This window comes from Sorex fumeus, unplaced genomic scaffold (genome assembly GCF_029834395.1).
Source record: "Sorex fumeus unplaced genomic scaffold, SorFum_2.1 ptg000037l, whole genome shotgun sequence".
NCBI lineage: Eukaryota > Metazoa > Chordata > Mammalia > Eulipotyphla > Soricidae > Sorex > Sorex fumeus.
Genome location: NW_026606094.1, coordinates 19,120,849 through 19,135,916, shown reverse-complemented (window position 1 = coordinate 19,135,916; position 15,068 = coordinate 19,120,849). Strand labels below are relative to the sequence as shown.

The window sequence follows — 15,068 nt, the reverse complement described above, 5'->3', positions numbered from 1 at the left end:
CAAAGCTAAATTTTACACAAATCAGCCAGACTTTTTTGAAGTATAAATTGAGCTATATACTAAGAGTTTCTTAATATGCCAATTAACACAAAAACAGAACCAGATCATGCCCTAAAAAGATTCAGCAGTGAGCCTAAATCATCTCTTTTTATAATGTAAAGTGAACTCATTACAGTTTAGTAAAGTATGGTAGAGATGTCTATATATATAGACATCTGGTCATTTTTGTGGTCTTATATATATATATATATATCACTTGTATCACTGGCCATTTTTGTGGTCATATATATATATATATATATCTTGTATCACTGGTCATTCCGTTATTCATCTATTTGCTACAGTGGGTGCTAATAATGTCTCCATTTGTTCCAGCCCTAAGATTTTAGCAGCCTCTCCATACTTGTCCTTCCCAACGCTGCCGTATTGGAGGCTCTTTCAGGGGTCAGGGGAATGAGGCCCATTATTGTTATTGTTTTTGGCATATTGAATATGGCACAGAGAGCTTGTCAGGCTCTGCCAGCCTCACAGCATGTGTGTATGTGTGTGTGTGTGTGTGTGTGTGTGTGTGTGTATGTGTGTGTGTGTGTGTGTAAACACTGCACTGTCCTCCCATTGTTCATTGATTTGCTTGAGAGGGCACCAGTAACTCTCCATTGTGAGACTTGTTACTGTTTTTGTCATATTGAATATGCCATGGTAGCTTACCCGGCTCTGCCGTGAGGGTGGGATACTCTCAGTAGCTTGCTGGGCTCTCCGAGAGGGATGGAGGAATCGAACCTGGGTGCAAGGCAAATGCCCTACCTGCTGTGCTATTGCTCCAGCCCTGGCAGGGGAGACACCATGATCACGTAGGTGGTTTTCCCAGGGTGAGGCTCATCCATTGCACTTGGGATGTATTGAACCCTGTGATTTCCCCAAATGTGGGAAACTCAACTGCATAATTTGTGATAGATATACACACACAGAGGGAAAAGATTTAGGTCTAATAGGCAGACTATGCTGATATGAGAAGACTACATTTATGCACGATCGTTGTCTTAAGGTGTTAAGTGAGATCTGAATAAAAAACGAAACAGTCATGGAAATTCAATATAAAGACTACTTAGTATGAAGAAAGAATACAGGATTGTTAGTGGCCTTCTATGTCCATGTTCCGCCCCTCCCCTCCCACATCTGGACCTGAACATGTTGAAAGATAACTGGAATTTGGAGAGGCATTTACCTTAGGTACTCTCATGAGGAGGGATAACCATGAAGATTCTAGATTGGTTAGGAACAGTGCGCTAAAAGATCACACCCATGAGCTAGAAAGATAGTACTGTAAGTAAGATGCTTGCCTTGCATGTGTCTCTCCTGGGTTCAGTCCCTCGCACCCCATAGGGTCCCCTGAGCTCTCCAGAAGTGATCCCTGAGTACAGAGTCAGAAGTGCTTGGAGCACAATGGGTGTGGCCTAAAAATAAAACGAAGATCTTACACACAGATTTCATTAAGATACCACCAGATGCTACAGAGAAGGAAGTGTGCTATTTTGCAATTTTAAAGTTTTTGTGGTCTTATATTGTTAATGCATTTTTCTCTTAAGTTCTACTTTTGGTCCTGAGAGTGTAATGTACACATTCCTTATAATGAAGTCTAGATCTAGGAAATAGTATTAAGCACTGTAAGGGTTACTCCTGGCTCTCTACTGAGGAATTACTTCTGGCAGTGCTCGGGAGACCATATGGGAGGCTGGGGATCAAACCCGGGTTGGCCGCGTGCAAGGCAAATGCCCTACCCACTATGCTATCACTCCAGCCCCAAGCACTGTATTATTTTTTGAGCAATATTATTTACCCTTTTTATGGTTTACATAGACATTCCAATTCAACAGTGTAGAAATTTTAACAGCTTAAAAAAAAAACAACAAATACCATCTTCAGCACTGCTCAGTCTTAGAATACATATGGACACAATCTCAGAAACTGTAAAATCTGATACAAAAATAGTTAGCAATAATTAAGAAAGGCAGTGGCATCATTTAGTGTTATGCACCATTATAAAATGAATAGTTTTCTATTAGTCGATCGAAGTGTTATGGTTAAAAATAAAATTTAAGAAAGTCAAACAATGCTTATATTCATTAGAAGTGACCATTCAGTAGTGCCATATGTGATAAAACTTTTACCTGTAAAATGCATAATAAATTACTAATTCAAAAGAAAATTTAAGATCAAACATACCTAAGTTTGTTACACAGAGGTAGTACAGCAGGTACTTTCATTCTTGCCTTACATGTGGCCGATTCATGTTCAATCCACAGTACCACATTTGGTCACCCCCAAGCAACAAAAGGAGTGATCTCTGTGCAGTCATGGGTAAGCCTCCAAACAAATGAAAAACAAACAAAACACTCCAATATAAATACAAAAACAACCCAAGGTTTAATATAAATAAATCTTAAACTGTGGTTTTAATTTCTCTAAGACTAATAGTGCTTAGAAAAACTAAATATACCTTTTGTAATACTTAGAGGGTCTTAAGAGCTTCTTGGCTGGAGTGATATCATGGTGGGTAGAGCATTTGCCTTGCATGAGGCTGACCTGGGTTTGACTCCTCCATCTCTCTTGGAGAGCCCGGCAGGCTACTGAGAGTATCCCGCTCACACGGCAGAGCCTGGCAAGCTCCCAGTGGCGATTCGATATGCCAAAAATAGTAACAAGTCTCACAATGGAGACGTTACTGGTGCCCAGTTGAGCAAATAAACAATGGGAGGACAGTGACAGTGACAGAGGTTCTTTAATGGTAAACTATTGTGGGTATATTCTTGGGTATAATGTAATTGTCATCATTGGATGATTTCTTGGAGAGTTTGGGGACCATGGATATGAGCTTTCTACCATAAACTGTCATGGAGATTAGTCGATTTTTTAAATAATAAACATTCCTTGCAGTAAGTTTTGAACCTAGAATTGTTTTCTACTTTTGCAATCAACTAGCAATTTGCCACGCCAAGAAGCCATATCTACTCTATGTTCTGCTCAGTGTGTAAACTTTTGAGGGACACTGCTATATCACCATGGATTCCATTTTGTCTTATCTGTTATAATCAGTTTTTTAAGTGTGGACATTTCTAGTGGGATGAACGATAGGTCCTTTTATCTTCAACCTATTTTAATTTGCTCAAGACTTTTGAGTTTAAAACTTTTCTGCCTCCATTGTTTTGGGGGGCTGGTGAGTGGGTAAATAAAGACAAGTAGGGCAGTGGGGCAATGGTATAGGACAGACATTAATTCCATGTAGTTTTTTTTTTTTTGAGGTGGGAGGCACATCTGGCAGTGCTCAGGGCTCACTCATGCACAGCTCTGCATTCAGGGAAGGGATCATTCGTAACAGGCTCATGGGTAGGGGGGTGTATGTGTGGGTGTGGGGTGCTAGTGAAGGAACCCAGGCCAGCCACATGCAAAGTAAGCATCTTGTTTGCTGTACTACATCTCTGGCACCTAAGATGATTGTCTTCTTTACTCATAAGATCTATCAAAGCAGGGAACTGAAACCACCCCAACTCCTGTTATTTCCTCAGAATACCGCACATAATGAATGAAAATGCTTGTTTTCATCCATTACATATAGGACTCTTTCATTATATCATGCGAAAACAATCACTCCCCTAAAATAACTAATAAGTTTAATTAAATTATTGCAGTATAATTAATTTACAAGAAAAATAGAGTATGATATGGTTGACATAAATTATGTCGCAAAGAGCATGAGTGGTTCTTTGATAAAAGGCTTGACATTATGAAAGTTATTTGAGCTTTCTGGATCTGTGTGAATTTATAAAATTATGGAATTTGACTTAGAAGAACTCAACTACGAATTCTAAGTCACTCAAAACTTAAATTGTTCCCAACTCTGAAATTGCTTAGTGAGATACACCAGACATAAAACTTTCAGTTTACAAGTAATAGACAATAAATATTAGAAAATTTAAAATTTTTAATAAATGTGCTTTTGTTCACAAAATGTGAAAAAATACAACAAACACAAACATACATTTTTAGGTATGCCACCTCCCACCACTTGGCAACTACAATATAAACCACTTGATCTATTCATGATCTTGAAGAATCCAACCAAACAATCACTTATTTTTGAAACACCAAAGTATTTTGGAGAATCCTGTTGTGAATGTGACAGGAGGCCTCTTAACTCCTTTAAATTCAAATTAAACCATTCTCGAGTACCCATACAGTATTAGAAGGTTCTATTAACTTCTATTGTCATTACAAATATAATCTGGCACCAAGCCATGTGACTGCTTATATAACACTTATACACTGAATTGGCTTTGGTGGAACACATATTATTTCAAATCCTGTGCCAACCTAATTTGAGTAAGCGGAATTTATAGTAACAAATGGTACTTATAAATCAAAACAAATTTATACTAAGAGGGAATAGGGTTTTATAAAGAGACTTTTCTTTAAAGTACTACTTAAAATATACCATGCACACTTTGAAGCACATGCAGAATCAACATCTGTAAACAATCAGAAGAATTTATAGCACCAACGTTTTAGCTATAACACAAGGCTGACTCCAAGGTCATACACTAACCTCTCAAAAATACTGCTTTCATTTACTTTCAAAGTATTTTTGTTTGGTATCCTGTTTTCTTTGCACTTAAGATAGCATTTACCCAAATCAAAGAAAACAGTATGGCAAAAGAGATAATAAAACACAATTTTTGTGTTATTCTGAACACAGTGTTTTAAAATTCCTTCTTTTGGGGTTGTTACAAGATGTGACCTGTAGTGCTTAATTGGACAGAAGAGTCAATCCTAATTAAGAAATCTTAAACAACTGAAAGTAAACAAAAAAAATTTCAGGTTACTTTGGGCATATTTATTGCGTTTAGTCAATTGACCAAATTAATTACAATTTTATTTTCATTAATTTAGAATGTGAAATTTAATTTGAGTTACTGGGTATACACACTTAACCATTTTTATCTCAATGGATAAATTTTGTATTCCTAAATAAAGTTCAACATTCAAAGTTAACTACAGCAATTCACAATAAGCACAAAAACATCAGTTTTACCAGAGTAAGGAAGTGCAGTTTATGAAATTTAGGATCAACTATTGAAAATGCAAGTTTCCTTTATAAACACACACACATACATATACATACAAACATTAACCATGAAATCTGATACTGTGATATTTCAGTGCAAAAACCTCAGTATGAGGTAATTTTAATGTAATAACCACTTGAAAAAAAATCCACACAGTGGCACTCTTAAAAATGATACTTTACATGACAATTGCTGGCTGACAAGACAACGTGGACAAAAGTTCTTAGCTATTTAAACTAACCTTGTCTTGTTTGGACAAATACTTCTTTATCATTTGCTTCTGATTCAGAAACACAGAAAGGCAATTATCAATGTGGAAAGGGGAAATTCCCACAGCCAACTAATGGTTTATATAGTCAAAGAAAATTTTCTGCTAGGATTTAGATAGAAATTAGAATACTAGAGTCAAACCATTTTTATGAAATTGCCAGCAGAGGGCTCATTTCAAATTCTTCTCTTTATTCCCAGACTTGTAGTGCAGCACCTCTGTGATGGAAAGGTGAAGACCCTATCAACGTTGGTCTAGACAGAACTTTAACTTTCTTCCAAGTGCAAACCCTTTCACAAAGCTGTTTTAGGTCAGGAGATTGTATTATATTGTTTCTTTAAATAGAAAATTTTGTAAATGAGACCTAAGTTTAAAAAAGTGAACTCTCACAGTTAAATATACTCAACACCGATGCCTAAATCAACAAGATGAAAATTCTTTTTGGCAATGGTGTTTACTGTACTGTGCTAATAAAAATAGAGTATGTTCTGGGAGAAATCTCTTCCTCAATGTCTAGTGCTACAAATGAGCACAAAAGAAGGGGAAATGTTCTGAAAAATTGAGGAAATGGTGGGTCATCAGACAAAACTAAACAGAAAATAGCTTTCTGAAACTTAACAATCCCATTAGAAAAAAGAATATAAGTGCATTATGAAACAGCTAAACCAGTCTATTTCTGTTACATTTAACTTGTGAGTTATCAAAGTGCAATCTACCACTCTACATATCTTGAAGTTTCTCACTGCAGTGGTTTAAAGTCAACACTGAAAAGATGAGAAAAAGGGAAAATACATAGCAAATTACGCTTCATTTTTTTCACAATAGCACTAAAGACAAAAAGGTACCTTTCTATGATATCTTAGTGCTAAACGCTACAGTAACAGTGGTTTCTGCTATGACAGGCATCACTTTGCATGAAACTTTAAGCTTTCTATAAGAATAAATTTTAAAATCCAGAAGTAGAAAAAAATAGGAAACTCTGTAAACCCTTGCATTTCTTCTATGCAAACCAGGTTAGGTACTGAGTCATGTTAGTATTTCTGATTAGTGTAAGCAATTAGTTTGGGTGTCTGGACTGGAAGGGCCTTTTGCTTTTACATTAACTTAAAAGTAATATGGGATCTTCTAGCTCATAGAAAGGAATAGAGCTGGCTTGACTTTCTCCAGAATCTGAGTCATATGGAGCATCGGGGAGCTCTGTGAAACCATATGCTAATTGTTCATCTTCTATATCTGATCGAACATAGCAAGAAGGGTTGGAATATTCCTCATCTTCTATACTGTTGAAATCTTGAGGAATATACAACATCCCTGGGTAGTTCCTACTAACCAAGTCACTTGTGGTTTTTAGAGAGATTTTTCTAAATGCCATCAGATGCATATGTGAAAATTTTGAATACTTGAAACGTTTAAAGCCCAGGGACTCGATAGCAATCTTCCAGCTTTTCATCATCATAGCATGACGATTTTGATGGGAGGAATCAGGTGTGATAATCAGCAATAAACCATTTAACACCAACAATTCATGGGCTTTCTTGCAGCAAATCCATCGCTGGTATGGTGAGGGAAAATAAGAAAGAAGGAGAGAAAAAACAACCACATGGAAAAGTTCTCCGGGAAGAGAATCAATGGGATTTTTCAACTGCTTCAAAAAGGCATCGATAGCATCCTGTGCAAGCTGGAGCGGTTGCTGAAGCTGCAGGTTCAGGAAGTCACATTTATATACACTCTGCAGAGAGAGGGGAGAAAGGCATATAAGAATTTCATCATCACTCCCACCTTCTAACATGAATTTTCCCCAAACTTTCACAGCATTTCTATACAAGTCTAAATGTGCATCTTTCCTGTGTGAACTGAAATCTTCAACTACAATTTTATAACTGTTTATTTCTCCTTACTACTTTATTATTTTTGGTATGTATATATTTAAAATTTTGTTATTAGGTAGAAAAATATTTAGCATTGGTTTCATAATCATTGAACTGACCATTTTTATCCTTGTAAACATTTTTTGCTTTGAAATCTACTTGCAAGATTCTTGGCCCATCTTCCTGTTTTTGATCAATTTGTGTGTTTATCATGGAAGTGGATTTCTTTTACAGGTAGCATAAATTTGTATCTTGCTTTTTAAAATTTAATCTGATTAGCTCTATCTTTTGAGATACTTGTCATGTCTATTATTGTAACTTAGATATAGTTCGTGTAGATCCATATCTTGCTATTTATTCCAGTTTCCAATTAACATAGTTTCCTTCTTCAGTCACCTTTTGGATTACTAAATTTCTTTCTCCTTTGTTGCCTTATTAGTTCAAACTAGTTTGTTATTTTAGCAATTTGCTTTAGTTTTTCTAGGTTACATTTTTATCATATAACCTGCTTTCAAATAATAGTTTACCAATTCTCACATAAGAACTGTTAAATAGTATATTTCCATTACTCACATCCCAACTTTTGTGTTTTTATTATACATTCTATTTTTACATGTATTATAAGCTCTATTTTTGTTTAAATGACCTTTTTAGTTTTCTATGTTGCCATCAACTATGGCCCTCCCGTTGATCGTCGATTTGCTCGAGCGGGCCCAGTAACGTCTCCAATGGAGACTTTGTTGTTACTGTGTCTGGCATATCGAATACTCTCGGTAGCTTGCCGGGCTCTCCGAGAGGGGCGGAGGAATCGAACTCGGGTTGGCCATGTTGGCCGCTTGTAAGGCGAACGCCCTACCCGCTGTGCTATCGCTCCAGCCCCTGGAGCTTGTAGGGCGTTCGCCTTACAAGTGGCCAACATAGCCGACCCGAGTTCGATTCCTCCGCCCCTCTCGGAGAGCCCGGCAAGCTACCGAGAGTATTCGATATGCCAGACACAGTAACAACAAAGTCTCCAATGGAGACGTTACTGGGCCCGCTCGAGCAAATCGACGATCGACGGGAGGGCCATCAACTATAATATACCACAAACTCGAGGGGCTTAACCTGTAGCACTTTAGCACTGTCCTCCCATTGCTCATCGATTTGCTCAAGCAGGCACCTGTAACGTCTCCATTGTGAGACTTATTGTTTCTGTTTTTGGCATATCGAATGTGCCACGGGGAGCTTGCCAGGCTCAGCCATGTGGGTGGGATACTCTCGGTAGCTTGCTGGGCTCTCTGAGAGGGACGAAGGAATTGAACCCAGATTGTTTTCGCGTGCAAGGCAAATGCCCTATCCGCTATGCTATATGTATAGTGGTGAGCATACCCCTCGCCTATCATGCGGGAGACCGGAGTTCAATTCCCTGACCGGGAGGCTAAAGCGAGGGGCTTAACCTACAGAATGTATTATTTCACAGTCCTAGAGGCTATAAAGAAATCTAAGATTGGGCTGGAGCGACAGAACAGTGGGTAGGGCATTTGCCTTGCATGTGGCCCACCTGGGTTTGATCCCCAGCATCCATTTTGGTCTCCCCAGCACTGCCAGGAGTAATCCCTAAGTACAGAGCCAGGAGTAACCCCTGAGCATCGCTGGGTGTGACCCAAAAAAACAAAAAACAAAAAGAAGTCTAAGATCAAGGTTTTATGTAGGGTTGGTTCCTTCTAAGAACTATGAGAATCTATTTCCATGCACCACTGTAACGTCAACTGATTTGCTGGCAATCTTTGATTTGTAGATGTAGATGTAGCACCCCTCTACCTTATACTTCACATGATATTCTCCCTGCATGTACTTTTATGGACAAAATTTTTTAAGAATACTACAATCATACTGGATTGGGGCTCACCCAACATGATCTTATTTTAATTTGATTATTTATGTATAAACCCAATCTGTAAATAGTCACTTTTTGCGGCGGGGGGGGGGGGGGGGCGGGAGAGGGGAGCGTATCTGTCAATGCTCAGGGCTTATTTCTGGTGTGCTTAGGGGCCCATGTGGGGTACTGGGGATTGAACAGAAGTTAGTGACAATCAAGGCAAGCACCCTACTAGCTGTACTATTGTTCTGGCCCCAAAACCAAATACTTGAGGTTAGAATTTTTACTTTTTTTGAAAAAGTATTCAGAAAAAAAAATGGTATTATTTATTTTAAAGATAAAGCCAATCTTTGGATAAGTCAAACTATTACATATATATATTATTTATGTACTAACTTATATATATGCACGTACACATTTATTTACAACTGTGTAGATCACACTTCGTGTACTTTTCATTCCTTTGTGTATATTCCCATCCCCAGCACTACCTCTTTACCAGAAAGTTCTTCGATGTTGAATTCTTTCACTTTTTGTATTTCTCAAGAGTATTTTCAAAGAAATTTTTGTATAAATGGAATTCTAAGATCATAAAATTGTATATTTTAGAACTTGAACAAGTCTCCCTGTTCCCTTTCCTACTGGACCAAATCTCTGGCTGCTTTACAAGAAAATACTTCTAATTTTTTTGGGGGGGGAGGGTTTTGATTATCTTCCTTGGTATTGTTTCTTGAGAGTAAGGTTTGTGAAATTATGATTTGTGTGGGTTTACAGCTTTCATCAAATAAGAAAAATTTTGGTGAGTATTTCTTCAATACTTTTCCCATACACTCCCATTTTGGGGGGAATTACAATTATGCTTATATTTGACTACTTGAAATCGTTTCACTACTTGATTCTTTGCAACTTAAAAAATTTTTTGTATTTTTCCTGTGTTTAAATTTAGGTAGTTTCTATTGTCGTATCTTCAATTTATTTTTTATTTTGTAATATTTGATATGTATAATCATAATATGCAATATTGTTTTTCCATGTCATATTTATTTCTACAAGTTAGATTTAGGTATTTGTAGATATTTTATATACCTCTACTTAACACTGTATCTGAAGTACAATCATAATGGAGTACAATCATAATATTTTAATAAATTACAACCATAATATTATAATAAATTATGACCATAATGGAATAAAATCGTATTTTAATAAATTATAGTCATAATGGAATACAATTGTTTTAACATCCTTGTTTCCTAATTTTAATATCTGGATCAGATCTCCTCATAGTTCATCCTATTTTTTTGCTTCTTTACACAGCTGGTTATTTATTGGATGTCAGACACGGTCAATTTTACTTTGTTGGGTATTGAATTACTCTGGATTGCTATAAATATTCTTGAGGTTTGTTCTGGGGTTTGGTTGTTTCTGAGAGTCAGTTTGATCTTTCTAAGTCTTGTTTTTAAGGTTTGTTAGATGAGACTGGAGTCATGTTTGGTCCAAAGCTAATTATTTTCCACAAAAGAAATGTCTCTTCTGTGAACTCTCTCCAATGCAGGATGACTCTTGAGATTTCCAGTGTGACGGTGTGAAGAGGCAGTTGTTCTAGCTTGTGTGTGTAGTGGGTACTGTTTAACCTCTCTCCTTCTAGGTGGCACTCTCTTACTATTTTTTTCACATCTATATTGATTAGCTGGGTACTCAAGGAATACTCTTTGCAGATCTCTGGAAAACCTCAGTTTAGTTCTACTCTGCAGCACTCTATTCTATGAACTCTACTAGCTTTGGTCTCTCCAAATACTTAGCTTTGCCTTCACAACTGAAGGCATCAGCCGGGCTTGGACTGACAGCTCCCTTTCTGCGACATATCCTGCAAGTTCACAAAAGGCAACAAGATGGCTCATTTGTTTTAGTCTTCCAGGACTACAGTCTTTCATTACCCAATGTTGTGGATAAATGGTACATCTTCTCATTCCTTTAGCAGAGGGGAAAAATACCAGTATCATCTTTTATCCTACGTCAGTTGGAAATTTAAGCCTTCTCCTTTATTTTTAATATTAGTGACAGAGTCGTGGAACTGATTCTACTATTGAAATTGCCAAATGCAGTTAGTTCTTCTGCCTACCCTAAAGATTTTATTGTTAAAAGTGTGTGCCTTAAATATACTGAAATTTAGTGTTTAAAAAATAAAATTTAGGGGTCAAGGATGAACCTCGTGAGGCAGAACACATGGTTTGTATATGTCTGTGATCAAACTGGGATTTTTATTTTGCTTTTTGGGTCACACCCGGTGATGCACAGGGGTTACTCCTGGCTCATACACTCAGGAATTACTCCTGCTGGTGCTAGGGGAACCATAGCTGGGAACTGAACCCGGGTCGGCTGTGTGCAAGGCAAATACCCTACCTGCTGTGCTATTGCTCCACACCCTCAAACTGGGATCTGATCACCACTACTGCATATTCTCCCTGCCCACCCTCCCAGCACTGCTGAATGTGGACCTCACAACAATAAAATGCTCTTTACACCAAAAGTTTAGAGCACATGATCATTATGTCACAGCAGTCTGTAAAGAAAATCTCAAATGGGTCTTGAGGAATGCAAGGAATGGATCTATGTCATAAGTAAGCTATACTTTTTAAAGCCATAGCCTCTGATGGCACAAGAATGTTCTTTAATAGTAAGCTAATACCTATTTTAACAGAAAGCGATCATCTGTCCATCTTTAATAAACAGAAAAAATAGTAATGCTTTTAGTATTTTCTTGTTCCTTGGTGTTACTGATACAAATTCGACATTGACAATTATGCTCATCATAAAAATACATAATATACAGATCATACGAAAGATCAGTCTTCATGAAGAAACTCTTCATTAATATCAGTGAATGTTTCTATGACTACCTCTATGTGAAGGGCATAATGCTGGATGCTAAATACAATAACCTATGAAGCATGATGCATTATTTATTTATAAATTTTTGGCTGGTCGGTTGCCGTTTATTCTATTCACCCTACGCGCCTGCCCCAGTCTCTCTGAGCCTCCCATCCTAGTCTCCCACTGTCCTTCATTCCCGCCTCCTCCTGTCTCTCCCACTCTCCGCGCTCTATCTCGCAGCCTGGGCTCTCTCTCCAGGTGCCTGCTCCTGTATTCTTCTACATCCTTCTCTCTCTATCCCCTTTGCTAGTTTCTCCGCACTTCATCATGCTGCCCTGCGCTCTCTCTCATCTCCAACTCTCTTGTCGAGCATGATGCATGATTAACCCCATTATAAAGGAAAGACACATGGTTCAAGGAGTCAAAGCCTACGTTAAACACTGGATTCCATCCTCTGATTCAGTAAATACAAAAAAAGTACTCAATGTACCAGGCATTCTTCTAGGTGCTTGAAATAAAACAGTCAAAAAATAAAATAATTCCTCACATAAACAAAAGGCCCAAACTCTAAAGCTATCTGAAAATCTTTGCAATCTATTAACCAATTACAATGACAGGTAATAAAGAACTAAACAACCAAATGTGGTAGTGATCAAATTAATAGACGAATACTCTTTTTATGGTTTGAACAGGAACAATTTCATCTCAGTTTGAACTTAGAAAATCCTATTTGCTGTTTTAGAAATATAGAAACATTACTTTCTCTTTGAAAATACATATGTAAATATATTAAAGTCTCAAAAACAAAATAAAATTAGGCATACCTCAACAGCAGGTACAATGTCTATGCCAACAGTTAGAAATTCTTCAAACTTTAGAAATGGGTTAAAGCAGCTGCCAACATCAAGTAATCTGATCTTTCCTGAGGTTTGTAGCAACCTAAAAAGAGAGTATTTTTTCTTATAAAACCAAACTGAAAGTATATGAAAAAATTCCAACACATGAGAAAAAACAGTCTTAGGTTTCCTTTGTATTTTTAAAAATTACAAGCCCTAAAAGAACTTGTAATATGTGGATCATATTTATTAATAAAATTACATTTAAAAACTAAAATGGAATAGTTTAAAGCTATTGCAGGCTATAAAATATACTTTTAAATTAAAAAAATATAGATTAAAAGGATAGTAAAAAAGTGAAGGATTGTTTTACATCTGCCTCATGGAAGACATATTATTCTCATCTTCATTTTTGTATTCAACCTTTTTTAACATCACATTTTACAGAGACTCTGGAAAACACTCTGTACCCATGAAATAAAGATATGAAAGAAAATGATATTTTAATATGTAATGAAAATAAGCCCCCACACAGAGTATAAATATGAAGATGAAATTCTGCAGATCATACTTTGAAATCTATCTGGATCCACACACAGATGAATTCTTAGCAGTCATTCTTTTTTTTTTTTCACTATCATAATTTAAAAAAATATTTTAACGAATCACCGTGAGATACAATTACAGACTTATAAACTTTCATGACTGCATTTCGGTCAAACAATTTTCAAGTACCCATCCCTCCACCAGTGCCCATTCTCCTTCTCCACCACCAATATTCCCAGTATCCCTCCCCCACCCCTACCCCCCCCAACTCCCTGGGCAGGCTTTTGTGGCAGGCACATTCCCTTTTACTCTCTCTGCCCTTTTCAGTGTTATGGTTTGCAATACAGGTACCAAGTGGCCATCAAGTTTGGTCCATTGTCTACTTTCAGCACACATCTACTATCCCGAGTGATCCCTTCAACCATCATTTACTTAGTGCTCCCTTCTCCATCCCAGCTACCTTTTCCGACCAGCACATGAAACTGGCTTCCAAGCTGTGGTGGGTCAATCCTCCTGACCCTTATCTCTACTAACCTTAGGTGTTAGTTTCATATTATGTTACTTTATATTCCATAAATGAGTGCAGTCCTTCTATGTCGCTCTCTTCCTGACTTATTTCACTTGGCATGATACTCTCTATGTTGATCCACCTATGTGCAAATTTCATGATTTCATTTTTTCTAACACTTAGCAGTCATTCTTATTTGATCTTCTCTCCTTACACCTTGACTAATATATTAACCATAGGACCTAAATAAAGAGGTAAGAAGTGACAGAAAGTGGGGTAACCCCCTAGAAAAGGTACTGTACATCTTTTTTTTTTTCAGAAAAGGAATGCAATAGAGCTTCCAATTTTGAAAAAAAAAAACTTGAATATCCTAACATTTCACAGAAATGACCATCACTATTTGATTCATATAAATGATCTAGACCCTGTCTAATATAGTATGTATATGTCACTGTTCATACAAACAATATGAGTCAATTTAAAAACCTCCATAAAAAGTTAATAAAGAACTTATCTTAAGAGGGAACCAAAGATATCAGAAACAGAAATTTCACCAACTTAGTAATTCTGAGTATGACCTCCAAACGAATGTCATTTCCTATAAGGATTCGCTAGTAACTCTTATAAAAAGAGGTGCTTCTAGAGTTCAAGTAATTTTCTATACTGCAGTCCATCAGGAAGTAGATTATTATATAGTTTGAATAATATCTGTGCCATCAAGTAACAATCTGAAAAGTTAAATTCATTGATACTTGAAGCACCACAATATACTTCAAGTATACTGAAGAGGAGAAAGAAAGGAAAAGAGCTAGTGAACTCTGTGGCAGTTTAAGTTGCTAAAGCAACAAAAAACCCAGTAGACAGGAGTCACAGACATGCCTGAATTGAATAATAAGTCAATGAACTGATAAAATTTGGTACTCAAATAGTCAGTAATTAGAATACATGAGAATCTTTAATAACATGAAATACCCTATATATTGCTTAATTTCATTCTAATCCTCTTTGGGACTCCTATTAAGAACAAGAATTCTGAAATAGGAAAGACTAAGATCAAAACCTGATTTCTTAAAGAAAAAAATGTGTGTTATATGGGGTCAATAGTGACAATTACAAGAATTGTTTCCAGGATTAAATAAGATAGTAATTCATAATGTCTGACCTAATACTGGGTTTATGATAAGTACTCA

The 15,068-nt window shown here is 36.8% G+C and overlaps 1 protein-coding gene and 1 pseudogene across 1 annotated transcript in view; one reads left to right on the top strand and one right to left on the bottom strand.

The window, feature by feature from the left end:
• Positions 1-818: 818 nt before the first annotated feature.
• On the top strand, positions 819-960 carry LOC130027878 (uncharacterized; annotated as a pseudogene).
• A 2,999-nt stretch (positions 961-3,959) lies between these two features.
• BMT2 (base methyltransferase of 25S rRNA 2 homolog) overlaps positions 3,960-15,068 on the bottom strand; it is a 60,502-nt gene continuing 49,393 nt past the window's right edge. Inside the window, exons 4-5 of the mRNA XM_056118324.1 lie at positions 12,813-12,927; positions 3,960-7,117 (exon numbers count right to left, since the gene is read on the bottom strand). Coding sequence (XP_055974299.1) covers positions 6,488-7,117; positions 12,813-12,927 — 745 coding nt within the window. The 3' untranslated portion in view covers positions 3,960-6,487. The remainder of the gene's footprint in view (positions 7,118-12,812; positions 12,928-15,068) is intronic.